Source organism: Cryptococcus neoformans, chromosome 6, assembly GCF_000149385.1.
Source record: "Cryptococcus neoformans var. neoformans B-3501A chromosome 6, whole genome shotgun sequence".
NCBI lineage: Eukaryota > Fungi > Basidiomycota > Tremellomycetes > Tremellales > Cryptococcaceae > Cryptococcus > Cryptococcus deneoformans.
The window spans coordinates 167400-192500 of NC_009182.1; the positions used below are offsets into that span (position 1 = coordinate 167400).

The 25101-nt window shown below is 48.3% G+C and overlaps 5 protein-coding genes across 5 annotated transcripts; 4 read left to right on the forward strand and 1 right to left on the reverse strand.

Moving 5' to 3' along the window:
• Positions 1 to 884: 884 nt before the first annotated feature.
• CNBF0560 (hypothetical protein) lies at positions 885 to 7708 on the forward strand (the record flags this gene model as incomplete). Its single annotated transcript, XM_769798.1, has 8 exons — positions 885 to 957; positions 1010 to 2475; positions 2526 to 3775; positions 3827 to 3912; positions 3963 to 6043; positions 6100 to 6462; positions 6515 to 7215; positions 7270 to 7708. The coding sequence occupies 8 exons, from the start codon at positions 885 to 887 to the stop codon at positions 7706 to 7708; spliced, it is 6459 nt and encodes a 2152-aa protein (XP_774891.1).
• Positions 7709 to 11303: 3595 nt separating this feature from the next.
• On the reverse strand, positions 11304 to 11931 carry CNBF0570 (hypothetical protein; the record flags this gene model as incomplete). Its single annotated transcript, XM_769799.1, has 2 exons — positions 11304 to 11375; positions 11431 to 11931. The coding sequence occupies 2 exons, from the start codon at positions 11929 to 11931 to the stop codon at positions 11304 to 11306; spliced, it is 573 nt and encodes a 190-aa protein (XP_774892.1).
• A 487-nt stretch (positions 11932 to 12418) lies between these two features.
• On the forward strand, positions 12419 to 15038 carry CNBF0580 (hypothetical protein; the record flags this gene model as incomplete). The annotated part of the gene is made up of 7 exons (XM_769800.1): positions 12419 to 12572; positions 12620 to 13070; positions 13123 to 13792; positions 13846 to 13997; positions 14045 to 14125; positions 14186 to 14663; positions 14721 to 15038. 7 exons carry the CDS (start codon positions 12419 to 12421, stop codon positions 15036 to 15038), a joined length of 2304 nt encoding a protein of 767 aa, XP_774893.1.
• A 1693-nt stretch (positions 15039 to 16731) lies between these two features.
• CNBF0590 (hypothetical protein) lies at positions 16732 to 21628 on the forward strand (the record flags this gene model as incomplete). The annotated part of the gene is made up of 2 exons (XM_769801.1): positions 16732 to 19018; positions 19068 to 21628. The coding sequence occupies 2 exons, from the start codon at positions 16732 to 16734 to the stop codon at positions 21626 to 21628; spliced, it is 4848 nt and encodes a 1615-aa protein (XP_774894.1).
• A 975-nt stretch (positions 21629 to 22603) lies between these two features.
• Positions 22604 to 23759, forward strand: CNBF0600 (hypothetical protein; the record flags this gene model as incomplete). The annotated part of the gene is made up of 7 exons (XM_769802.1): positions 22604 to 22751; positions 22853 to 22937; positions 22992 to 23049; positions 23114 to 23171; positions 23278 to 23324; positions 23427 to 23504; positions 23604 to 23759. The coding sequence occupies 7 exons, from the start codon at positions 22604 to 22606 to the stop codon at positions 23757 to 23759; spliced, it is 630 nt and encodes a 209-aa protein (XP_774895.1).
• Between the last annotated feature and the right edge of the window lie 1342 nt (positions 23760 to 25101).

Below are 25101 nucleotides of genomic sequence, written 5' to 3' on the forward strand. Positions count from 1 at the left end.
GACTTATCAGAGAAGTATTAACACATTTTTTAGAAGTCAGAATGCTGCAGTTGAAATACAATTGGATTTCGATCAGGAGCCTGCTTCAATCAGTAAAATGCAAACAACAAGCAATCAACACACATGAGCCCAAAATTTATCATTACCATTAATACATACATAGACACTAGAAAAGAAACATCATCTACACAGTAGTACTTTCACAGTCTGGTGACTCTTCAACAAGCTATCTTGGAAGTTACTTGGCGCTCCTGTTTCCGAGGTCGAAGACTTCGACCAGGACAACTACTACCCTTCAGACACCACCATGTAGGAGATGTATGAATAGTGTTTCTCACTTGTGATTCAACAGCAACGTATTCTCCTTCGTTTCCTCGTAGCATGTGCATGCCATGAATGGGATGTCGTACTCGTGCAGTGGTGCAACTATTTATTGTCATTCATTAAATGGGCACAGGTTCCAGCGTGTACTGTGCAAACCAAACCGTCACATTATGACTATTGGCTTGTCCACTCCCACGGATGGTGCAGCCGCGAACGACATTGTTGAATCTCTCATGTCGTTCTATAATTTGATGAGTTACTGGACCAAACCTAAGCACGTCTGGTATGACTCGGCAGAGGTAATGGACTTTCGGTTTTTGTGCTCGTACTGCTGTATAGCTACCAGATTCTAAATAGGTGACCCTAAAATTTCCGCTTACGGTAAATGCCATTTTACGTAAACATCGATCTAGTTCTTATTTCATCCTACCATTTAGCTTCGCCACCACTTTCGTTGCCCTTCCAGTTGCTCTGGGCTAATACGGCGATTCCGCCTACATCCTATTGCTTTTCTTTTTTCATCCTTCTAGTCTTTCCCTATTTTCCTAAAATCCGCCACCATGTCCAAAAAAGGCGGTAGGGATCTTTCCCAGTTCAACTACGGGGCGATGAGCTCCCTCGTAGTGAATCAAGGTCAGTTTAGCTCTTTTATCGAAAGTGTCAAACTGACCTTGAGGACATACAGATCGCTCAGTTGTGAGGAACGACGAACCTACAGGTGCTCCTGAGTCCCTTGTAGGACGTATCGATCCCAAAACTATGGGTTCACGCGTACAGGCAACGGCACCTAAAGACCTTGAAAAACGAAAAGCTAAATCCAAACTTACTTCTGCCGATGAGGTCGAGCGCTCCATCCGCCGAGCTCAAGAGAAATCTCGCGCACAGTTCGGTACACAAGGCGTTCTAGATACGGTAGCTGAAATGGAGGGGTTGAGATATAGACCAAGAACAGCAGAGACAAGAGAGGTATATGAGTTGTTACTTGGGTTAACTCACACGATTTTGGGCGACCAAACGCAAGAGGTCGTGAGATCCGCTGCGGATACAATACTGGAATCACTTAAGTCGGAAGATTTGAAGGAGTTTGACAAACGAAAAGATGTCGAATCAGTACTTGGGCAGATGGATGAGTCTATCTGGGCTCAGCTTGTCAGCTTGGGTAAGAAAATTACAGATTATGTAGAAGAAGAGGAGGGTGGGGCAGATGAAAGGCAACAAGCAGTAGATCAAGAAGGCGTCGCGGTTCTTTTCGAGGACGAAGATGAGGAAAGCGAGGATGACTTTGAGATTGGTGGTAACCCGTCAGACGAGGACGAGGAAGAGGATGAAGAGGACGAAGAAGAGTCAGGAGCGGAAGCTGCTGAAGATGAGCAAGATGCGCTTGTCCTTGGTGGCAAATCATCGAAAAGGACTGCTACTACCGATTCCGACAGGGTTTCTCCCCGTGACATTGACGGCTTTTGGTTGCAACGTCTCATTGCGTCCTACTATCCTGATCCTGTCCAATCTTCCGACTTTACCTCCCAAGCACTCACTCTCCTCTCTTCGGATGCCGAACTTCGAGATCTCGAAAACAGTTTGGCTGAGATGTTCGGTTACGAAAACTTCGACTTAGTCGCCAAGTTAACGAAGAACAGGGACGTCATAGTTTGGTGTACGAAGCTTGCGAGGAGTAACGAGGATGAGAAGCAGGATGTCGAGGTTGCTATGCGAGAGAAGGGTGTTGGATGGATTCTCCGAGAGTTGCGTGGTATTGCCAAGAAGCCCGACCACGTGTCTACTTCTGTTGTTATCCCCAAAACCGCCACCATTCAGCCTGGTACCATTGCCCAGCCTCGCAAGACCATCGACATCGACTCCCTCATTTTCAGCGAAGGTGGTCATCTCCTTACGGCCAAGAAGGTCCGTCTTCCTGAAGGGTCTTTTAAGCGTCAGATGAAGGGCTACGAGGAAATTCATGTGCCTGAGCCAAAACGACGTGAGCCTGTCGTAGGTGAATTGGTGCCGATTACCAAGATGCCGGAATGGACATGGCCTGTATGGGAGAGCGTGAAGACTAGGGAATTGAACGTAATTCAGAGCAAGGTGTTTCCTATTGCTTGGGGAACAAATGAGCCGATGTTAATTTGTGCTCCTACGGGTGCGGGAAAAGTGAGCATCACATTCCACTGTCTTGTAATAGAAATTAACTTATTCCGCAGACCAACTGTGCTGCCCTGACCATTCTTCGAGCGATCTCTCAATTCCGCGACGAGGCCACTGGTTTCATTGACAAGGACGCCTTCAAGATTATCTACGTCTCTCCCATGAAGGCTCTTGTTCAAGAACAAGTTGACGCGTTTTCCAAACGTTTCTCTTCACTCGGTATTCATGTCGCAGAGTTGACTGGTGATAGCCAGTTGACAAAGCAGCAAATCTCTGAAACTCAGATCATTGTAACGACCCCCGAGAAATGGGATGTCATCACCCGAAAGAGTACTGACACCAGCTACACCAACCTCGTGAGGTTGATTATCGTCGATGAGATTCATCTTTTGCACGATGACCGAGGACCTGTTTTGGAAAGTATTCTTTCGAGAACCATCAGAAAGATGGACCAGACACACGATGATGTCCGTGTCGTTGGCTTGTCTGCGACATTGCCAAATTATAAGGATGTTGCAACCTTCCTTCGTGTCGATCCCAAACAAGGACTCTTCTACTTTGACGCTTCTTACCGTCCCGTCGGTCTCAAGCAACAGTTTATCGGTGTCACTGAGAAGAAGGCAATCAAGCGTTTGCAAACCATCAACGAGGTCTGTTACGAAAAGGTTCTCAACTACGCCGGCCGATCTCAGACTCTTGTATTCGTCCACTCTCGAAAGGAAACCGCCAAGACTGCCGCGTTCCTCCGTGATACCGCTATGGAAAAGGAGACGTTGACTCAGTTCATTAACCCTGAGGGTGCCTCGCGTGAGATTCTTATCCAAGAAGCCGCTCAATGCAAGGATGCCAAGCTCAAGGACCTCTTGCCCTTTGGTTTCGGTATCCACCATGCCGGTATGTCTCGAGAAGACCGTACTACTGTCGAGCAATTGTTTTTCGAGGGTCACATCCAGGTTTTGTGCTGTACCGCTACGCTGGCTTGGGGCGTTAACCTTCCTGCCCATACCGTTATTATCAAAGGTACCCAAGTGTACAACCCCGAAAAGGGTAAATGGTCCGAGCTCTCACCTCAAGACGTCCTTCAGATGCTTGGTCGTGCTGGTCGACCACAATTCGACACTTATGGTGAAGGTATCATCATCACCAACCATGGAGAATTGCAGTACTATACAAGTTTAATGAACCAACAGTTGCCGATTGAGAGTCAGTTTGTGAGCAGGATGGTTGATAACTTGAATGCCGAGATTGTGCTTGGAAATGTCAGAAATAGGGACGAAGGTGTACAGTGGTTGGGCTATACTTATTTGTAAGTATCGCTCAAGAGTAGCGGAGAGAGGAAATACTGACAATTCAAAAGATATGTGCGAATGTTGGAGTCTCCCAAGCTGTATAACGTGGGCGCAGACTACCAGGAGGGCGACGACGCGCTCGTTCAGAAGCGAGGTGAGTAACATTAGCAAAGTGTATATAATACCTCGCTGATTCTCTCGTAGCCGATCTAATCCATTCCGCTGCTGTCCTTCTCGAAAAGGGAGGTCTCGTTCGCTATGATCGTGCTACTGGTGTTTTCCAGTCTACTGATCTTGGCCGTATTGCCTCTCACTACTACATTGCGTACTCTTCAATGTCTGTGTATAACAAGCACCTTAAACCTAACATGACCATGATCGACCTCTTCCGAGTGTTTGCTTTGAGCAACGAGTTCAGGCTGATTCCTGTCAGGCAAGAAGAGAAGCTCGAATTGGCCAAGTTGCTTGAGAGGGTGCCGATACCCGTGAAGGAAGGTGTGGACGAGTCTGTGGCCAAGGTGAATGTGCTTTTGCAAGCATATATCTCACAGCTTAAGCTCTCCGGATTTGACATTGTCACGGACATGGTTTTCATCCAACAATCTGCTGGCCGTATCATTCGCGCCATGTTTGAAATCTGCCTCAAAAAGGGCTGGGCTCAACCCATGCGAGCTGCTCTTGACCTGTGTAAAATGGTTGAGAGAAGGATGTGGAAGTCTATGACTCCCCTCAGGCAATTCCCAAGGATCAATCGTGAGATTGTTCAGCGTGCAGAAAGGAAGGACTTCCCTTGGTACAGGTACTTTGATCTTGACGCCGCTGAACTAGGAGAGTTGATTGGCTTGCCCAAGAGCGGAGCGTACATTCAGTCTCTTGTTCACAAGTTTCCCCGACTTGATCTTCAAGCTCACGTCCTTCCTCTCACTCGATCTCTTCTCAAGATCAACGTCACTCTTACTCCTGACTTCCAGTGGGATCGCAATGTACATGGCGCCAGCCAAGCCTTTTGGATCATTGTAGAGGACGTGGATGGCGAGAATGTCCTTTATCACGACCAGTTCATCTTAAGAGAAAGGTTCGCGGAGGATGAGCATTACGTGACCATCACCGTCCCCATCTCTGAGCCTGTGCCTCCCAACTACTATCTGTCTGTCATTTCTGATAGGTGGTTACAGGCGGAGAGCAAGTTGCCCATCTCATTCGCTCACTTGATCAGGCCCGAACCATTCCCTCCTCACACTCCTTTGCTGGAACTCCAACCTTTGCCGATTACAGCCCTTCACAACAAGGCTTTTGAATCTCTTTATCCTTTCGAGCATTTCAATAAGATCCAAACTCAAGTCTTCCAAGCTCTTTTCACTACTGACGACAATGTCTTTGTCGGTGCGCCTACAGGAAGCGGAAAAACTATTTGTGCGGAGTTTGCGTTATTGAGGCTTTGGAGCAAGAAGGGCAAGGATGTGCCAAGGGCGGTGTGCATTGAGCCTTACCAGGAGATGGTGGATACTCGGGTGGCGGAGTGGTCCAGCAAGTTTGAGGGATTGGAGAAGGTGATCGTCGCCCTCACCGGAGAATCAACAGCCGATCTGGCGCTATTGCGAAAAGCGGATGTTGTCGTCTGTACTCCTTCGCAATGGGATTTGCTTTCTCGACGATGGAAGACAAGGAAGGATGTACAGAACATCGGGCTGCTGATCGCCGATGAGCTTCAACTGATCGGCGGTGATGTGGGTTCCACCTACGAAGTGATTGTTTCCAGAACGAGATATGTATCTCAGCAGACGGGAATCACCACCAGAATCGTAGCCTGCAGTGTGAGCTTAAGCAATGCTAGGGATTTGGGTGATTGGATCGGAGCTGGTAGCCAAACCGTGTTCAACTTTTCTCCCGCCGCTCGACCTCTCCCTCTCGAGGTGCATTTGCAGTCTTTCAACGTGCCTCATTTCCCCTCTCTCATGCTTGCAATGGCCAAACCCGCCTATCTTTCTATGGTGGAACACTCTGCTGGCCGACCTACCATCTGCTTCGTCGCCTCGCGCAAGCAATGTAAGCTCACTGCCAACGACATCCTTACGTACTGCCTTGCGGATGACGATGAGACTCGATTCCTCAATGTTGAGAGAGAAGATTTGGAGCCGCATTTGGAGAGGTTGAGCGACGAGGATTTGAAGGAGACATTGAGGTACGGTATTGGATATTATCACGAGGCTCTGAGCAAGTTGGACAAAAAGATTGTCACTACATTGTTCGAGGAGGGAGCTATCAAGGTGCTTGTGGCATCTAAGGTAAGTTCGAATTGATTCTTTTCGACTGAGCATGAACTAAACTAATAATTTGCTAGGGCACCGCTTGGAGTCTTCCTGCGACTGCTTATATGGTCATCATCATGGGTGTCCAATACTTCGATGGCCAGGAGCACCGATACGTGGATTATGCCATCGCCGATATCCTCCAAATGATGGGCCGAGCCTGTCGCCCAATGATTGACACCTCTTCTCGCTGCGTGTTGATGTGTCAGCAGACCCGAAAGGACTTCTTCAAGAAGTTTTTGAATGAGGCATTGCCTGTCGAATCAAGTTTGCCCAGCTACTTGCATGATCATTTCAACGCCGAGATTGTAGCCAGGACGATCGAGAATAAGCAGGATGCTGTTGATTGGTGTACTTGGACCTGGTTCTACAGGAGGTTAATGCAGAACCCCGGGGTGAGTATTAATCCTGAGTCACTAAAAGAACGATAGCTGATAACAAAATCAGTTTTACAACCTACAGGGCACCACGCCTACTCACATTGGCGAATACCTCTCTGAACTTGTCGAAACCACCTTGAATGACTTGGTCAACTCGGACTGCATCATCATCCAAGATGATATGGACACGCTTCCCAACAATTTGGGTATGATTGCATCCTTTTACTACATCTCATACATCACCGTCGAAATTTTCTCTCAATCCATCAAGGAAACTACCAAACTCAAGGGCTTGCTTGAAATTGTCTCTTCAGCGCATGAGTTTGAGACCGTTCCGATCAGGCACCATGAAGACACTCTTCTTGAGAGGATTTACGACCGTGTGCCCGTCAAGGTTGCTAAAGTGGATTACAACTCACCCTACTTCAAGACTTTCCTTCTGCTTCAAGCTCATTTCAGCCGCACGACCCTTCCTCCCGACTTGGCTATCGATCAGTCTACCATTCTTGGCAAGGTAACCGGTCTTCTTTCAGCCGCTGTAGATGTTATGTCCAGCAAGAGTTTGCTTGGATGTTTGGGTGCGATGGATCTTAGTCAGATGTGTGTGCAGGCAATATGGGATAGGGATTCGCCTTTGAAGCAGGTGCCCTACTTTGACGCCGACGTCCTTGGGAGGTTCAAGGCCAAGGGTTTGGACTCCGTGTATGACATTATGGAGTTGGAAGATGATGAAAGGAATGATTTGTTGAGGATGAGTGACAGGCAGCTGTACGTTTTCTTCTTTTTCCAAAATCTAGAAATAAGTCACTAATGGAATTACAGTGCGCGGGTTGCCAAGTTCGTCAACTCTTATCCTAATATTGAGGTTTCTTACGACGTCGAAGACGCCTCTTCTCTTACCTCTTCCGACCCTGTCGTGCTCAATATTACTCTCGATCGCGAAGCTGACGAAGGCAATCCTGAAGACCAAGTGGCCGATGCACCACACTTCCCTCATAAGAAGATGGTCTCATGGTGGCTCGTGGTGGGTGACGAAAAGACCAAGTCGTTGTACGCCATCAAGAAGGTCACTGTTAAGGCGACACTCAAGACTAAGCTCGAATTCACGCTCCCCGAGGGAGAGTGGAATTTGAAGCTGTTCTTGATCTGTGATAGCTATGCTGGAGCGGACCAGGACTTTGATATCGAGACTCTTAAGGTAGTGGAAGGAGAGAGCTCTGACGAGGAGTCATCAGAGGAGGAGATGGAGGTGGATAATTAGAGATGTGTTTTTTATTTGAAATCTGAAGTGAAAAGTGTAATTGATATCCATTTTCCATGCATGCGTTTCTGAAGATTCGTTATACTAAAAACCACAAAGATTGTTTGTGCTCTCTTGAGCAAAACATGAGAATTTATCGCATGTAATGACCGCCCCAAATCTGTAGCCCATAATGATAGAAAAGTCTTAGAAGGGTCTTAGAGTCTTTCTTAGTAGCGTAGCGGGGTGGGCCAATCAACAACGAAGCAGAAGCGAAGATGGATGTTCATCATGATTCCTGCAAATAAGCTCGAGTCGTCACGCACACTGTAATACGGCCCCCAGTCATGCTCTCTTCCCTCTCATGATTCCATTCGACTATCAGTCACTTCGTTCATTTCCGTTACAAAGATAATGGAAGTTAAGTGTTGGGAGGCAAGTTCTCCGATTTTGTGAATACTTTGTAATCATTAGTGGCGAAATCAAGTTGAGTCTTGTATTCGATCGGATCGAGTGATAAATGAATTGGATTATGCTCGCCCCCTTGCTCAGCGTATTCGCCATGTGGAAGGACCTCGTATGTGAAAAGGTCTTGCTGGCTGGACTTCTCGTATGCCTCTTGAGCGGCTCGGCTGTTATAATCTAGTAGGACGCCGGTGACGTAGTCGTTCGTGGACTTTCCAAACACAGACGGGGTCGTCCCCACCAGGCTTCTTGAGCCAGTGTTTTTCTTCCATTTTGTCTCCCAGCTGTGATATAGAGGAGCTCATTTCCTCTTTACCAATTGAAGCCCAGTCCCTGAGGAACTCGTTGGCTGTTTGGGTGCTAAGAGCAGTCTGTTCGTTGGAGATTTCAGCGTAAAACAGCGCCGCATCCATACAGGCCCGAACCCGTCATGTGACCCAACCTCTTCCATCAAACAAGGGAAGAGCACTCTCTAATGGATGGGTAGTAAGGAGAAGATATCGTTTGCCGATGGCATAACTGCTTCTATCTGTTGAGTTCTCGGAACCCGTTATACTCGAGAAAAGGATGCCAGGCTTGACTGAGCACTGTACAATACTGGTACAGTGGAAGACGACATAGCTGTTAGGTCGATGATAGCTAATGAGGGACAACGAAGGCGAAAAACGTGGCTGCTGCCCAAAGGGGGGATGGTAGATGTATCCCATATGCTCACAATTTGGATTGTTTATAATAGTACACCGCATCCATTATATTCACCATAATAATCTTTCCTTTGACTGGCAGGATTAGCTGTTAGTCGTCGAAGAATTTAGTACAGCTTCTGAGGGCTTAATGACTTCTCTTTTCGCCTGATAACCCCGCGCATGACGTTTGGTTTAGTGATTGAAGTTCCCCCGAGTGCCGGAACCGTATTCACCAGCAACATGCCAGCGGTACCGGTGATCATCCCCACGCTTGTGAAGGCCGCACGCAGACCATCATCAAGACCAGCAAAAGTACTATTGACATTAACATCAACATTTACAACGAAATTGACATTGACACTGACATGCTAGCTGATTTGAAAACACCCTGAAAGCGGGGTAAGGTAGAAGAGGCGCGACAATTGAAAAGTCATACATTTCGAAGGCAATTCCATTCCCTAATAGGCTGCCGCTGGGTATCGACGCAAAAGTGGTTGCAGGAAGTATTGGCACGGTAGCTGCAGGGTTTAGATGTCAGCCAGACATAGTAACCAAGTACAGTGATTATCACTATAGTCGTAGATTAAGTGGTGGCAGAACTTGGGCGTAGCAACAATGGAGAGCAATTGGCGTAAAAATAAACATGATGTTTGTTGAAAGGTAAGGGGGAAAGCACTCTTCCCGTCATTATTGGTGTAAGCTTGTCCTATTATCCCCCCTAATCAGTGACAGATCGTTTAACCCGGAACATATCCTGTCGGACTATGACAAATATTGAAATACAGTTTTGCAACACCACCGGTAAGAGTCAAGAACGGACGTAAAAAGGACTTCAAATATGTCAGCATACAAAATAGATCTGCATTACACAAACAAAAAGACTGCTAACAACTTGCCGAGCCACGTTACAATCTCCAAATCATCTCCGGTAGACTTTTCACGCGTCTTAGCGAAATCTTTTCCCTCCTAAAATCTTCACCAGTGAATGAACACATTGTCCATTGGTCCCAAAAGTCTCCTGCACCATGTCTATAGCAGCAGGCCTTGTCATGCATTGTCGGGTCCAATTCCGACGATTCATCTGATAAGGGACTGGCTGTCGAGCGCCTTTTAGATTTGGGCATCGCCGAATCATCTGATCCATTTGAACTTGAAGATGACGGATCAGAAAACTGGCTGACCTGCCCTTGTCCATCTTTTTCTAGGGTGATTGAGCTTTGCATAACAGCATTGAGCGGTATTGGAAACCTCCAAGCCCTATTCGCCCATTGGGGACTTGCATCCAAAAGAGAAGATTTGGAAGAGGATCGAAAAGTAGTAGAGGAGACGGACGCTCCTGACCGCTGGTATGATAAACCGCGACTGACCGAGAAAGATGCTGTTCCTGGAGAACGGCGAGGTCTGATAGGAGGCATTTCTAGATTGATATTGATTTTGGTAGATAAAGTATAGTCGATTTGTTGACGCCGCAAAGTACTCTCGCCTGTCAGCTTCGCTTGTATTAAACCTTCCGATGTTTTCATCCCCTCCAACTCTTCGTCATTTGACGTCTTTCTGCGCACCGTTAAGAATAGATGCTTAAGCTTGTCGCTTAATCGGCGAGCGTGGCCTTTACTAAATTCGACTGTATCAACAGATTGTGGGATATGTCGTGCGAAGAGCGGTTGTTCGGGACTAAGAGGTGTGTCTGATCCACAGACGATGAACGTTTCTCGATGCATGTGCGTCCTCCTAGTTTGTTCTGTCGCATGCTGCTGCTGGAGGATATATGAAGGCGCTGCGACCGGAGCTGTTCTGCAAAATAGCGAAAGATTCGGATGGTTGAAAGCCAGCGGCTGATGTATTTGTAAGGGTTTGGAGGCAGGCAGAGATGTGTCAACTTTAAGATGAGGATAAGGAGACCGGAAGTTAGGACCTGGGTGAGATTTCGTGTGCGAATGATGGGGAGAAGGATGAGATGGACGCCCAACGGGGCGAGTCACAATGTTGAAGGGGGCGGCAAACGGGTGATCAGGGGGAAGCGAAGCCGCTAAATTTTGAGAGTCTTGAGATACTACCATCATAAGGAGCGCCCTTTCACGGTACGTTGGTGCACAGAGATGATGTTGCAGCCTTTGGTATGCAGAACATGAGGACCGAGTCGGATATGTATCATAATGGAGTTGTTTGACGTCTGCTTTGCTTTTCGTATAGCCGAATGGCAGAGCGCGATCACAAATAGAAACGTTTGACATCTAGACATCCTTTGACGGTGTATGATAGGGCACCGAGAAGATTGCTGGAGGTGACACATGTAGACCTCTCGCGTGACAGAGTTCGCTCTCAAAGGACTGTACCTAAACGATGATTTTGGTGCGTTACAGATGGTCGTCAATCTTTGTCAACAAGAAGATAATGTACGAAAGATAGGTCAATTTGGCTCCTTTATGGCATAGAAAAGTTTTACAGATAGTGTGGACTCGGACTCAGTAATCAGCCCAATCTGGTCGCCATGTGCGGTCGTAAGCCACCAGCTTTGGTTGAAATGCGGCAATGAACTGTCGAAGCCTTACAATCAATACACGATCCAAGTCACATAGACGCAAGACGCACCTCCATCCCAGTCTCTCCTAGTCCAACACCTTCCGCTCCTCCTGCGGGACCAGCAAACATATCTCCCTCCGCAAAGAGGCCCGTCAGACTCCAAGACTGAAACCTCCTGATCAAAGCGCACACTAGAGTGCAACTTCCTTTGCCAGTATCATCATGGACCAGCAGAGGATAATTTCTCTTGTCCAACAGGACCTTCAGTAGAGCCTCCATGCGTTCCTGTCCTTCTGGGGTGTACAAGTCGGATTCATTGCTGAAGTCAAAGCGGTACAGTTCGAGATTTTGCGACTGAACGAAGTCGAGCGAGTCTTGCCGGTAAGGATCAGATCCTTCGACATAGATGATGCCCTTGAGGTTGAGCCTTTTGAGAAAAGGGAAGTTTTTGCGGTTGGGATGTCCTGAACGGTATATGCCTGGAGCAACAAGCGAGAAGTTGATGGGCGGAACAACCACTGATGGACCGTCGTCAACCATTGTTACCCCAGGAATCACCCTAGTTGGCATCGTGCCGGTCTCTTTAGCGATGGCGTTTTAGTTGCGAGAGGACTGCTCGGAGAACCTGATAGAATATTGAGAATAAATGGCAAATGATATGGAATGGTGAATGCTCGTGGGGGCTGAGTGTTTTGAAAAGAAAGGAAAAAGAACGAAGGACTGATAATATATGCGTTAGAACCGGAAGCTGATGGCAAAATATAAGTATTTTTGAAAGTAGAACCTGACTATGTCCAGTATCAACAGAGTATCAACCTGGGCTTGTGTTGCAGTGGTAGCATTCTAGACTTCGAGGTCGTGAACTGGAGTTTATCTAGCGGTCGCGGGTTCAAATCCCGTCGAGCCTTCGTTATTTTTTGCTTTTTTTTTGCCGAAGGCTTTCCTCAACAAGCGGACGCGTCGCGCGTTTTCATTTTTACTCCACTTGTTGTATCACCATTTTGATTTCCCTTGCGCAACTTTTCCCCTTCTCCTCTAATTCTCTCCGAGGTTCAATATGGACGAAGACGAAGATATTGCTGCTATCGATGCCAAGATAGCCAAGTTGATGGCGAAGAAGGCGGAGAAGGCGGCGATGAAAGAAAAAGAGCGACTTGCTCTAGAGCAAGAGGAAGCACATGTTCTTGTCCAAGCCACGCCTACGAAGAATGGTAAGAGGACACCTTCCGCTAGCTAAATAACTGACAAATGATCACAGAGCGAAAGAAGTCTGATTCTCTTTTTCAAGCACCTTCTCAACCCAAATTCGTCTCCGCCTCATCTCTTCTTCCACGTGAGCGAAAGCCGGCCCAAGAGCTACAACCGTTACCTATCGTACCGTCTACCATGGCCGCCAAGATGGCCGCTCTCAAGCAGCGTTCAAATTATGTAAAATCCTCTCGACAAACTTCAGCCTCTTCCTCAGCGTCTGCGAGCAACAGTTCACGTCTAAGTTCAAAGCCTTCGTCATGTCGTCCTGACAAGTTAAAATGCGAACAATCTCGGAGTCCTTCGCTAGAGGTAGAAGATAAGAAACCGGTGATTAGAAGAGATGAAGAAGATAGCACAATCATTGAGGAACTGGAGCTAGGACCGAAGCAGTTTGGACCGGATCCTGAAGGCCAAGATGAGTGGCTCAGCGTGGAACCAAACTCAAACATCCGTCTAAAGTAAGTCAAAGCGAGTCAGTGATGTTTTTCGTAAGCTAAGTCGCCTCTTTAGAAAACGTGTCATGCCTCATGCAGATCTTCAGGAATTCCTGACAGGCCGATATTATCTACCTCCGTCAAAATTGTACTCTGTTGTCCGCCTTTCTCGTGATGGAACGTCATATGACGTTCCAGTCGACGATGAATGGGTCACCATAGCAGTAGTCGCACAAAGAGGCCCAATCAGGATTAGCGGCATGAAGGAGAAACGGGTGGGAAGTGATCGGGAAGATAATAATAATGATAGTGATAATGACGATAGCGAGGATGAGGCGGGTTATTCCGACTCTGATGATCAGGACGGGGAGGGCAGTGGTGATATTAAGGAACTGATTGGCGAAAAAGGAAGGTCTTCTGAAAGACCGAAGATTACGAAGAAAAAGAAGGTCAAAGAAAATTCAAACAAAGATGACTGGAAAAAGCATCGTGAACCTCGAAAATATATCAACTTCACACTCTGCGCCATGCCTCACCGCAGCAACAATGCTTCCACTCCCACTGGCGACGCCCTCCTTCATCTGTTACTTTTTGAAGCTGACCATTTTGTACGTGTAGAGCACGGGAATGGCGAGGTGACCAAATCGTATCGAGGAGGTTCGGGAGGCGCTTACGAAAAGTGGTGCAACCTGGGTGAGGGCAGCGTGATTGCCATATTAAACCCTCGCATCTGGCGTAATCTCAAGGTATGTGCGTTCGTTTACCTTGTATCTGACGTATGGAATTGATCTAAATCTAGGGCCAACATGCCAAACCGCATCCTATGGAGTTTCCTTTGGGTTTGAATCCCGTCTCTGATGATTCGATTGTTGTCATCGGCCAAGCGCGAGACCTAGGGCACTGCACGGCAGTCCAAAGGGATGGAAACCGATGCAAATCTTGGGTTGATCTGTGGGTGATGCCTCAGATTTCGGTGGATAGACTGACTTTTATATTAGGCGACAGAATCCGATTTGCGAATATCATGTTCATGCTGCTGTCAGGAAGAACAAATCGGGCAGAGGCGAGTTCACAGCTAGGTATGTTGGATTCAATTTACCGCTGGGAACTCGCATGGTAGACTAACTGCCGGCATACAGTACCAATTCTTTTGCATTAGTCAATGGCACGCGAAGTGCGAAATTAGGCAATAGGAAAGGCCTTCTACCACCTGCAGGTGCGAGACCCACTCCACGTGGCCCTGACAACGGCGGTGGAGGCGCAACATACATTGTCGGCGGAGGCGTAATTAACACTGGCCCATTCGGTGACGAAAACATTGCCGGCCGGATTGGCAGGAGTCGTGCGGAAAAGAAGAAGAGGAGACAAGAGAAGAAGGAGGCAGAGAAGGAGTTTCAGATGCTGTATGAAAGGGAAAGGGGAACAGGTGGAGGAACGACGGGGGGGATGTATCTGGAGGCTTTGAAGCGGAAACACAAGAAAGAGGAGAGCTCGTCAGAGGAGGATGAAGATGAGCAGGAAAGAAAGCCTGTGTTTTCGGCGGAGGCAATCAAGAGGATTGGATATGATCCGTCGGCGAAGAAAGGGCAGTTTAGTAAAGAGGAGGGCCAGAAGCGGGTAAGCGCATCATCCAGACGCTCGTCCGAAATTCATTTGGCTGATAACGTTATACAGCTGGGAACCATTGCAACTCTCGAGGAATTGAGTACAGGGTGCCGTATGGAGCGTGCTGCCAAGCGCCTAAAAGAAGGAAAGCTCGCTGCCAAAACACTACCACCAAAAGGACAAAGCACCCCATTGTTGCAGGACACCTCAAACCCTTCGCAGCCCCGACATATCGATACTCTTACAACTGCCGGACGGAACAAGGATAATGGCAAGGTAAATGTGGATCTGTTAAACATCGGAAAACAGCCGCATGTCCCGAAGATCCGTCTTCCTAGACCACTCCTCAATCGCGACGGAGATGACGACATGATAGACCTTGATTAAAAGACGCCTGTTGTAACTTCGATATAACCACCCTGTTGAGCATTTCGTTATCGCATTTGTAGCATCTCCGTTCATTATTACCTCTGCACCGACTCATTTACACCATGCATCAAGTTTCAGGTTTACCCCGCTCTCTGATATCTCTCCCATGAGGCCATATATAGCTTCATTCCTTTTTGACTGAGTCGTAGGCCTGCACTTCAATTTCAATCCGCGTATCATCTTCTCCTTGCCGGATGATGCCAACGCAATTCCACAGGGGCTGGTGATCTGGCACGCATTTGCGAAAATCTCGAACCATGACGTCGAGGGCTTCGTTGTTGATTGGAACATGATGCGTGACACGGAACACCTTGTAGCATCATCAGCTTTGATCATCATTATGTCGAGAAGTCGAGTGAAGCAGTAGCCGCCTCAGCTGTTCCCAGCCTTTCCCGCCAGCTGTAGTCAAAGCAAGCTCGACGATCTTGAAAGCTTGATCAATCTGGGCATTCATTTCCTTATCGAATTCGAAAGCGTTGGGATCCCAGCCACCTTTTTGTGAATTTGTAAGTTACCACTGGTTACCGGCTTTTGAGATCTACATACCTTGACCAGCACAGTGTATGGTATCGCCCACTCGACAGCTTGGGAGTAATAGTGCGACTTGACGGCTTTCTCACCGTAGCCCTTGTAGTTGTGGTAGGTAAGGTCCGACATTTTCCAGGAAACTGTTCATGTGTCTCGCTTTCGGGATGAGGGCACTAAATTATTGAATGGAAGGTCGCCTTACATATGTATCTATATCGCCAAAGCCGAATTGCTCGCGAGTCTCTCTGCTCGGACGAGTAAGTGGGCGGAGGAGACGGGAAAGTGGAGCAAGGGCGCATTTGTGAAATTCCACTCCCGCTCTGCAAGCTGCAATCAGAGCGAATGCTATATACGGGAAGTCTCTCAACATGCTTTCATCTACGCCTGCGCTCTCGCACCTCGCAGAGTGTTGCGAGTATGTGATGAGCCCTCGGTCAAAGCGCAGGTGAATCGTGCGCGACTTCTTCATCTTCTTTCACTTTGAATGCTTATGCTCCGATCCAACATACCCCAGTTCCCGCCAAGTAGATTCAGATTTCCTGCTATAAGGATGCTAAAAAGCGAACCATTTGCAGGATCGTAGATGTACTGATGAGCAACGCGAAGGGAACACGATATCCAAGGGAAACTGATTCTTGTTTTCGCCATATTTATTGCATTTTCGCCATTCTAAGCACAGTAAGCAACCAACCATACGGGCGTCTTCACATAGGAGGAAGCACATACCAACATAAACTCTGTCTTCTGGACACGAGATGAAGCATCAAATATTACGCAGGTCTCTGGAATAAAGAGAATGCAAATCTGGGAGTTTTCTGAGAATATTACCGTTCCTAGTAATTCTGGTCCCTGTGGCAACAGAAAATTGGGATGTGGGAGTTTCGTGTTTTTCGAGTCTCCCCCTTTACACGCACGCTTCTTCCTTTTCCCGTCAAAAATAACACAGCGCCCCCGTCTGCATCGCCCAGTATAGACGTGACAGTGGCCGCCAGAGGTGAATCACCTTTGTTCTTCCTCCCTGGCTTGTGCTGACTCGCACTCAGCTTGATGCCTTATTAAGTACGCTTTCCCTCTCCAGCCTGTCGACCACCCTGACCCGCTTGTAGATCCTTTGTCCCCCAAAATGGACACCATCAACCCACCCACGCCACCATCGCGAAACATCGTGGTGGAGGCGCCAGCGGCAGAGAGTGGGACAGCGGCGGTGGAGACCACGAGCACCTCGGTGGAAATGGAGATGGACGTGGGCGCAGCAGCTCCAGAGGGCACAGACGCTGTAGAGCTGTTACTCAATATCTCCCATGCCGTCGATTCGTCAACGCGGAGCGAGATGGTGGCCCAGGAAGGTGCAGAGACGTTGCTAGAGGCTGTGCAAGGGCTGTCGCCAGAGCAAGAACTTGTGCCAGACACAGCAGACCCCGAACCATTATCAGCACATGAACCCGAACCTGAACCTGAACCGAAACGCAAGCGCAAAAAACATCCCACGCATTACCTTGGTGAAGATAACACTATTATTCGCTGTATATGTGGGTTTACAGAAGACGACGGGTTCACGATTCAATGTGAAGGGTGTGGTGCATGGGAGCACGGCATGTGTTTTGGCTTCAACGACGTTGACTCAGCACCTGATCAGTACTTGTGCGAGTTGTGTGACCCGAGACCCGTGGACAAGGAAGGTGCTAGGCGTATACAGTTGAGGATGATTGAGCAGCAGCGGTTAGCGAGAGAAGCCGGTGCGAGAATACCAGGTCCGGGAGAGAAGCCTAGAAGCAAGGGCGGTAAAAGGCGAAAAGAGCAATCCAATTCTGTGCCAGAAGAGGGCGGTGGCGAAATGGGCCCTCCAGCCAAGCCTCGAAGAGGGCGTCAACAATCCAACAAATCTCGAACCAAGGCGCCAATGGAGGCTTCTTCACCCGCTATCGGAGACGACTACTTCAAGATCGACCCCTGGGCTATGGAATATACACCGATTGAGCAAAATATTCCACGAGGCTTGCCCGTGAGACGGGTCTTGAGACAGTTGTACGAGGAGTGGATCGAATCATTGCCAGAGCAGGAAAAGGAGAGAGAAGATAATACGGCAGCTTCGCATCTCCCCTCACCTACAGAAACAGGTCTACTTCGTCTGTCTCCTGATGCCATTTTCCCACCACCAAATTATTCTCCCCTGGCGCCTCCACTTCCCCCAGTATTCCTCACTGCTCCTTCTCTTTCCTCCCTCACTCCATCTCTCATCATAAAACCTGTACCCTCTCCATCTTCCTCATCAGGCTTCACCACCTCATTCTTACCCCCTACCTACCGCGATCATCTCACAATGCGAGCCATCTACACCCGTCCTACCGTCTATGGCGTCTTCACCTCCGAATCCTTCGAAACAGGTACTTTCCTTGGTGAATACCTTGGCGAATTGGTCGACCCCGCGACATACAGACAGGATCCAATCAATCAATATACGTTGCTCGGCGTGCCGAAACCGCATGTGCATGCTCTAGGCCCGCCGATAAATTTAATGATTGATGCGAGAAATTATGGGTCACCGTTGAGATTTGTGAGAAACGGATGTCATCCAAATGCCGTCATCCGCCCCATTGTCTGGAGAACGCCTTCCTCTTCTTCATCCTCCTCATCGTCATCATCCGAGGGCTCACCAAAAATTGCTTTCGGCCTCTTCACTTCCCGACCTATCCCACCCCGAGGAGAAATTATCCTTGGTTGGGAATGGGACGACCAGCACCTTGTCCACTCCCTTCCTCTTATTCATCCGACATCCTCTCCTTCAACTGGTGCTGTGACTTACCCCAACTGGCAAAAGAATTTATCAAGAGGACAAGCGGAAGAATTAGGGTGGAGATATGAAAGGTTGTTGGGATGTTTGTGGGGGGTGTTTGCTGGATGTGGGTGTGCATCCGGTGGGGCTGGTGGGAAGGCGGAAAATAAAGGCCCGGGAAGCTGTGCGCTGGAGCAAATGATGGAGTTTTGGCGAGTCACCACTGGAAGGTCGAATTTGAAACCCCAACCCCCTCGAGTCGTTACGGAGACAGAGGCCGAAGGAGAAGGAGAGCCCGAACTCGATCAAGATGGGGAAAGGGAAGATAGAGAGAAGGAACGGGATATGGCATATTTGGGTCCGTTGGTGGGCAGTGTCAGAGGATGGAGAAATAGGGAGTTGGAAGTGGAAAGTGTGAAGCAGTGGATGGGAACGGGTGCGTTACCGTTGTTGTCCTCGGTGGATATGGATATGGAGTTGAGACGGAATAGTGTTGCGAGTGGGAAGGAAAAGAAGAAGAAGCCGGCGGAGGAAGAGCGCAGAGTTAGTATAGACTCGCAGGCGACGCAGGAGCAAGAGGAGATTGGAGAAGAGGAAGAGCATGAAAAGGGAAAGATGGACGTTGATCAATTAACAGGTATATCCATTTCGATGACTACAAATTTTCGTGTCTGACTGGTTTGTAGAACCTGCGCCATCACCGTCCCCTTCACCACCTACCCCTCCGCTAAATCGACGTCAGCTCTCCGCATCAAAGCCCCAAGCGCATCCAACAGTTGGAGATCGACCGCCTACACCACCACATCTACCACCTTCCTCATCCCTCTCCCCACCTCCTCGCCGTTCCTCTTTTGGCACGACTGTACCGCATTCGGAGCCAATTACAGAGGTGTCTGAACCAGAGAGTGAGAAGCGACCGCATACAGAGGAGGGCAGAGAAGATGATGGCTCAGAAGATGATTCTGCAGACGTAGAAGAGGGTATGGACGTGCATCAGAGGGAAGATGGACTAGAAGAGGATGAAGGTGCTTTGAGTGATGCGACGACAGTCACGCTGCCGAGAAGCGGGCGGTCTCCGTCTCTTTCCTCGTTAGGCTCAACCGACGGTTCTGACGATTCGTCATTGTCTGATACACAGAACGTCAGCCGAGAAAGTGAGGATGAGGGTGATGACGAAGATGAGCGTGTGGTGATTAACGCCAGCAAAATGAAGAAGAAGGTCGTTCCCTCATCTCCTCCGCTACCTCCATCGAAGTCTAAACCCAATCAGCCGAAACTCCAATCCCAGGTCCCAGGACCCAAATCCAAAGACAGGGTTAAGCCGTTGGTCAAAGACAGGGAGAAAAACAAGGTTCAATCGAAATCCGGAAAACCGTTTTCTAGTCCCAACAATGGCCATCAGGTCAAGGCAAAAGCGAAAAGGGGTGATTTATCGCAAGCTCAATCATCACGTCAACGGCCAGATTCATCTTCATCTTCCATCAAAGATCGAGAAAAGTTGGGCAAAAAGCCTGTTCCGGTAGGCATTGGAGCAGGGTTGAAGGGTAGTAAGAAGCGAGCGAAGCGGATTGTGTCCAGTTCTGAGACGGAAGAAGATGAAGTGAGAGTGAAGAAGAAGTTGAAGGAAAAGGAGAAGGAAAAGAAAAGCGAGCAGAAGCCGAGTTTACCATCTGTTGTTGCTGTTAATTCAGATGGTCCTGCGCCCAAAGAGGCTACTCCACCGCCTAAACCACCTCTTCCACTGACACCACCCCCGCTATTGACTTTTTTGTCTGTCAAAGAACCCACTCCTCCTGCCCCCGTCCCCGAACCAGTACCGAAGGAGCCTACTCCTCCACCCCCAGAACCGCCGAAGAAGGTATCGTTATCAGAGTATTTGAAGACGCACAAGTTTAGGAAGGAGAGTCAGACGCCGTCCCCGGCGGCAAATACGGGGGCAAGCGGGAATGGTGGTGCTGCAGGATCGACTGCAGTAGGTGCAGGCATTCCAGGGCTCGGCGGCTATCTTCCTCCTAAACCGCCTTCTACGTCAGCGGAGGCTCCTAAATCAGAACATGTTGAGCATGAGAATAGGGAGGAGAGCAATCCTCCCAATTCTTTTGTGCCTACCAACACTTCAGCTACTGTTGCGACTTCCGCTTCAACATCAGGACTGAACCTGTTTGAGCATTTGCCCTCGTCCCGCGGCTCTGCTTCTGGGTCAGCCTTGGGTTTAGGTCCCGAAGGTAATTCTGGGTTAGATCTTGTCAACGCTTCCGGTCCTTTATCGGCTGTTGAGCCGACCCCTGCTCCCGTGTCAGCAACCAAAAATTCGGACGACAATGATCCCTTGTCATCGTCCGCGATCGCTACAGCCCTTTCGCTTGCCAGCGCTATCACGTCTGCCACATCTCGCGGACAAAATGTGAATCATGAGGCCAGCATCGGGGCAACAAGACCCGTCATGCAGTCCAGTACGAGTACGAGCTACGTCCCTCGACAATCACAACCTCAAGTGCAGTCTACTCCGTCATCAGCGACCATATCTCTGCCTATGCCTACCTCGGCCTCGAAAGACCATTTTGTTCATCCTTTGCCTTCGACCCCGTCTATTCCCCCTCCTGCTACTCCAAACAATGCTGTTAGTGCTGCCGCCAGAGTGTCCTCTTCCTATATCCCTCGACAAGTCTCTTCCTCATCTATGACCTCTGCGGGAGGCGTAGAAGAACCGCACTCGCCTCACAGAGGTTTTACGGGATTGTATGGGAGGCGAGAAAGAGAGAGGTCGCCGATAAGAGGAGATTTCAGAGACAGAGATAGAGAAAGAGACAGGGACTGGGATAGAGATCGCGATCGTGATCGCCGCCCTCTCAGTCATAACCACCGCGACCTTCCCGAACGGCCAAGCACAAGTACCAGTACCAGTACCAGTATCCCACCACCCCTCGCTGCACGAGACCTTCCACCACATACATCTTCTACACTTCCTGGAACTCCCAGCGGGTTAGCGAAGACGACAGGATTAGGTCTCGGTTTGCCGAGAGCGCCGCCAACGGGACCTAAAGTACCTCCTACCGGGCCAAGGGCGTTTAGTGGTTCGGGAGCACCAGGAGCAGGGGTGGAGACGGCTGCGAATACGCCAACAGCTGGTGGGCTTGGTGGTGTAGGCGCTGGTCTGGGATTGTCAAGAGGAAGGGGTTTCCGTGGGTTTGCGCCGAGGGGTGTATGGAGAGGTAGAGGGTTTCGAGGACGTGGGAGAGGTGGATAAGTTTGTCAGATGTCTTTCGTCCAGGTGCGTATTAACTTTGGCAAGGTTACATTTATGTGACTTAATTGATGAATTATAATAGTAGCTGGAACCGCATATCACATGATGAAGAAAGAGTGCCAGTTAAGGAGAGAAGAGAGGATTGGGGAGTTCGTTTTTTGTCTAGCTTTTTAGTTCAGAGTCCATCCAGTGTAGTGCAGCGGACATTTCAAGACTGGGATTAGGTAATTTATATTTACCATGTATGCGCTGAGATGATGCACACCATCATTCATAGACAGGACCGGGGCTTTTATTCGGCGAACAGCATACATACCTTGAATGATCAAGCTTCTTTGTCAACAACTAATATATAATAGACCATTGACCGCTGGATGAGCGACTGCTGACTGGGCGATCCGAGCAACCTGCCCTGATTTCCTCAATACGTGCTGGATTAATATTATCGGTAGCAGGGCCTCTCGATGAGCTATGCAGAATTGAAATAGATATGATTGAGATATGACGAAGGTTTGAATGAAATTACGGTAATCAACGAAAGTACAAATTACGGAAAACCCGGGTCGAAATTGTGGCATGTCCTGATCTCAGTGGATGACGGGTTGTTTCCTTCCGACCTATCGACTTTCTGGAATAATCTAAGTGAAGCGTATGGCATGGTGCTTTCTGATAATCTTTTTCTTCCGAGTATAAGTACTGTACATCCCCATATTACATACGTCGGCGATCTGAATCAAAACAGCCCACACGGACGGAGAAGAAGAAGCGGTGGTTCATCTTCATCTTCTCTTCTTCGCGCTTCTACTGCTGTCACGACCTCCACCTGTTAATTAGAATAATTAATTAATAGTTACGGTCACATCAACCTTCAGGGGATGGCTTAAGCGCTCGTCCCATTACCGTCACCATCTCGTTTCCTCTTTCCATCTTTTTCTTCTTCGTATCCATTTCTGCGTTTTCAAACAGGCTCGGTCAATGATGCCTCCTACTCCCCGCACCAACGCTAGCTCATCCTCCTCCCCTTATCCTCCGTCCCGCCCCAACTCTGCAAAGCCCGCCATTTCTTCAAATGGTAACTCCAGTACGGCAAATTCGTCACTGATACTCCGCAAGCAGCTTATGGGTGGGTTACTTTGGATTCTGCCGTACTGCTGGCCGTAAAGTCGCGATACTTAAACGGCAACAAGGGACAAATGCGGGGACGATTTGCTGACAAGTTTGTAGAGCTCCAGAAGCATCCCGTGGACGGATTCTCTGCTGGTCTTGTGGACGATGATAACATGCTGGAGTGGGATATCGTCATTATGGGGTACATAACTTCCAGTTAACATACTCGGTAATGCGTCTGCTGACTTATTTCCAGTCCTGTGGATACTTTATGGGAAGGCGCCATTCTCAAAGCTCGACTCATTTTCCCTCCTGTATGTCTCTTTCATGCTACTATACAGTTGACGAGATAGGGTGGCAAGCTGACTGTGATGGCAGGAGTACCCTTTATTACCCCCAAAGATGATCTTCGATTCTGAAATGTGGCATCCTAATAGTGCGTCTTATCCACTTTCATTCCGTTTTCCTGTTCGGTCCTATCATCCTTTCCGCCCTCGGTCTCTTTCTCATGGATTGCGCTAAATTTGATTGTACCACTCCAGTATACAACAAGGGCGATAAGAAGGGAGAAGTCTGTGTTTCTATCTTGGTAAGTCCTGGAAAATTATGCTTATTCATCGCATTTGCCACCCACATCCCACCTTCAATTTTTGCTGACGTACTTTCCTTCTTATCTTGCTTCTCATCACAGCACCAGCCAGGTGAAGATGAATGGGGGTTCGAAGATGCAGGAGAAAGATGGTTACCCGTCCACACGGTTGAATCTGTCGTACGTCCTTCGCTACTATTTGCGGCAGATTGTCATGCTCGTTAGCTAATCTCTTCTCTTGCTTCCATCTTCCTCACATCTGTTGGCGCATTTTAACAGTTGATTTCCGTCATCTCCCTTCTCTCTCAAGACGTCCCAGACCTCTCTTCCCCCGCCAACGTCGATGCGGCCAAGGAGGTTAGGGAAGATTATCCCTCATACAAGAAGAAGGTTAAGCGGTTGGCAAGGAGAAGTGCTGAGGAGGCTTATGATTGATGCTGTTACATGTCTAGAATGGGAAAGTTGGCAATGACCCATGGTGGAATCCATTGGTTGAATCCATGTGTGTAGAAGGGAGAGAAAGACGAGGATCGTAATATAACATGTTTGTCGTACTATATAGCTCGGACCTTTTTGTGCTCCTGCCTTCTGGTTCTCCATCTTCCCATTGCCATCGCCTTTTGCATAATTATTCACTACTTCGCTTTTCAGTTTCGAAGCCCAGAATTTCGATCACATTTCATTATTTTCACTGTACCTATGCTCCAATTTCCGTCGGAATTATGTATGCGCATTTACGATTCTCTGCGCGAAGGAAAGGTGGTGGTGGCGGGGCGAACAGTTGCCAGATCATCAAGTTACTACTACTGCAATGTCGAGTGTCAGCAGACCGTAATAATATGGATTTTGATATCTACGTATATGAAGCTGTTCTCTTTGAACGCTTTGGCTAACCACGATTAGCTGGCAAATCCTACCAAACCCCGGCTGGGGACTTCTTCTGCGTGGGGCAAATACCGTGGCAGCAGGTTACTAATTTCAAAGTAATAAAAAAGTAAAAGTTGAATGCCTCCATGCCGATTCGAACGACAGACCTCCCCATTAGTCCGCGAAAAAGATCTGGTAATTACTAGTGGGGTGTTATAGCCAACTAAACTATAGAGGCTTCCATGCAAGCGCAAATGGTGTTACTTCTACATTGAAAATGTGAAGTTTATATTGTTCAAATAATTACATTCGTTTTACTAGCTATACATCTTCTCGGAAACAAGTGTATTTTTTCTGTTTACTCAGGGATTAACCGCTAGGAATAAACGATCTAGTTTTGAAATGTCCTTCAGCAATGAGCGGTTCTTTATTACGTTGTGTAATAATAAAGGGAGAAGAAATGTGCTCCTCCCTTGCAGATCACGTATTATTTATCGCTCCTTGCGCTGTTGTTGTCGATCATCATTGATATTACGACAATATCGTTATTCATTATCTTCTTGTCCTTATTTTCCGTTTTCTGTTAATTCATTCAGGAGTACTCCATTGATTCCATCGTTTTATTGTCACCTGTCAATTGACCTTTCCAGCTGTTACTGTTGCGACGGACCGCCCATGATCTCCGGTCCGCTTTTTTCTCTAACCACGCTAGGACCATTTTTCTACCGATGTAATTGGGGGGCAATTGTCCACATAAATCTATTTTTTGTCATGGCGCCTCGTGACCTCTACTACCCACCAGTGAGTTCAAATTCTGAGCTCCCGGCAACATCTCTTTTTGTTTCGGTTGAGAAGAGAAGGAGGAAGAAAGATGCGCAAGGACAAATCCGATGGGCGGAGGCGACTGGCG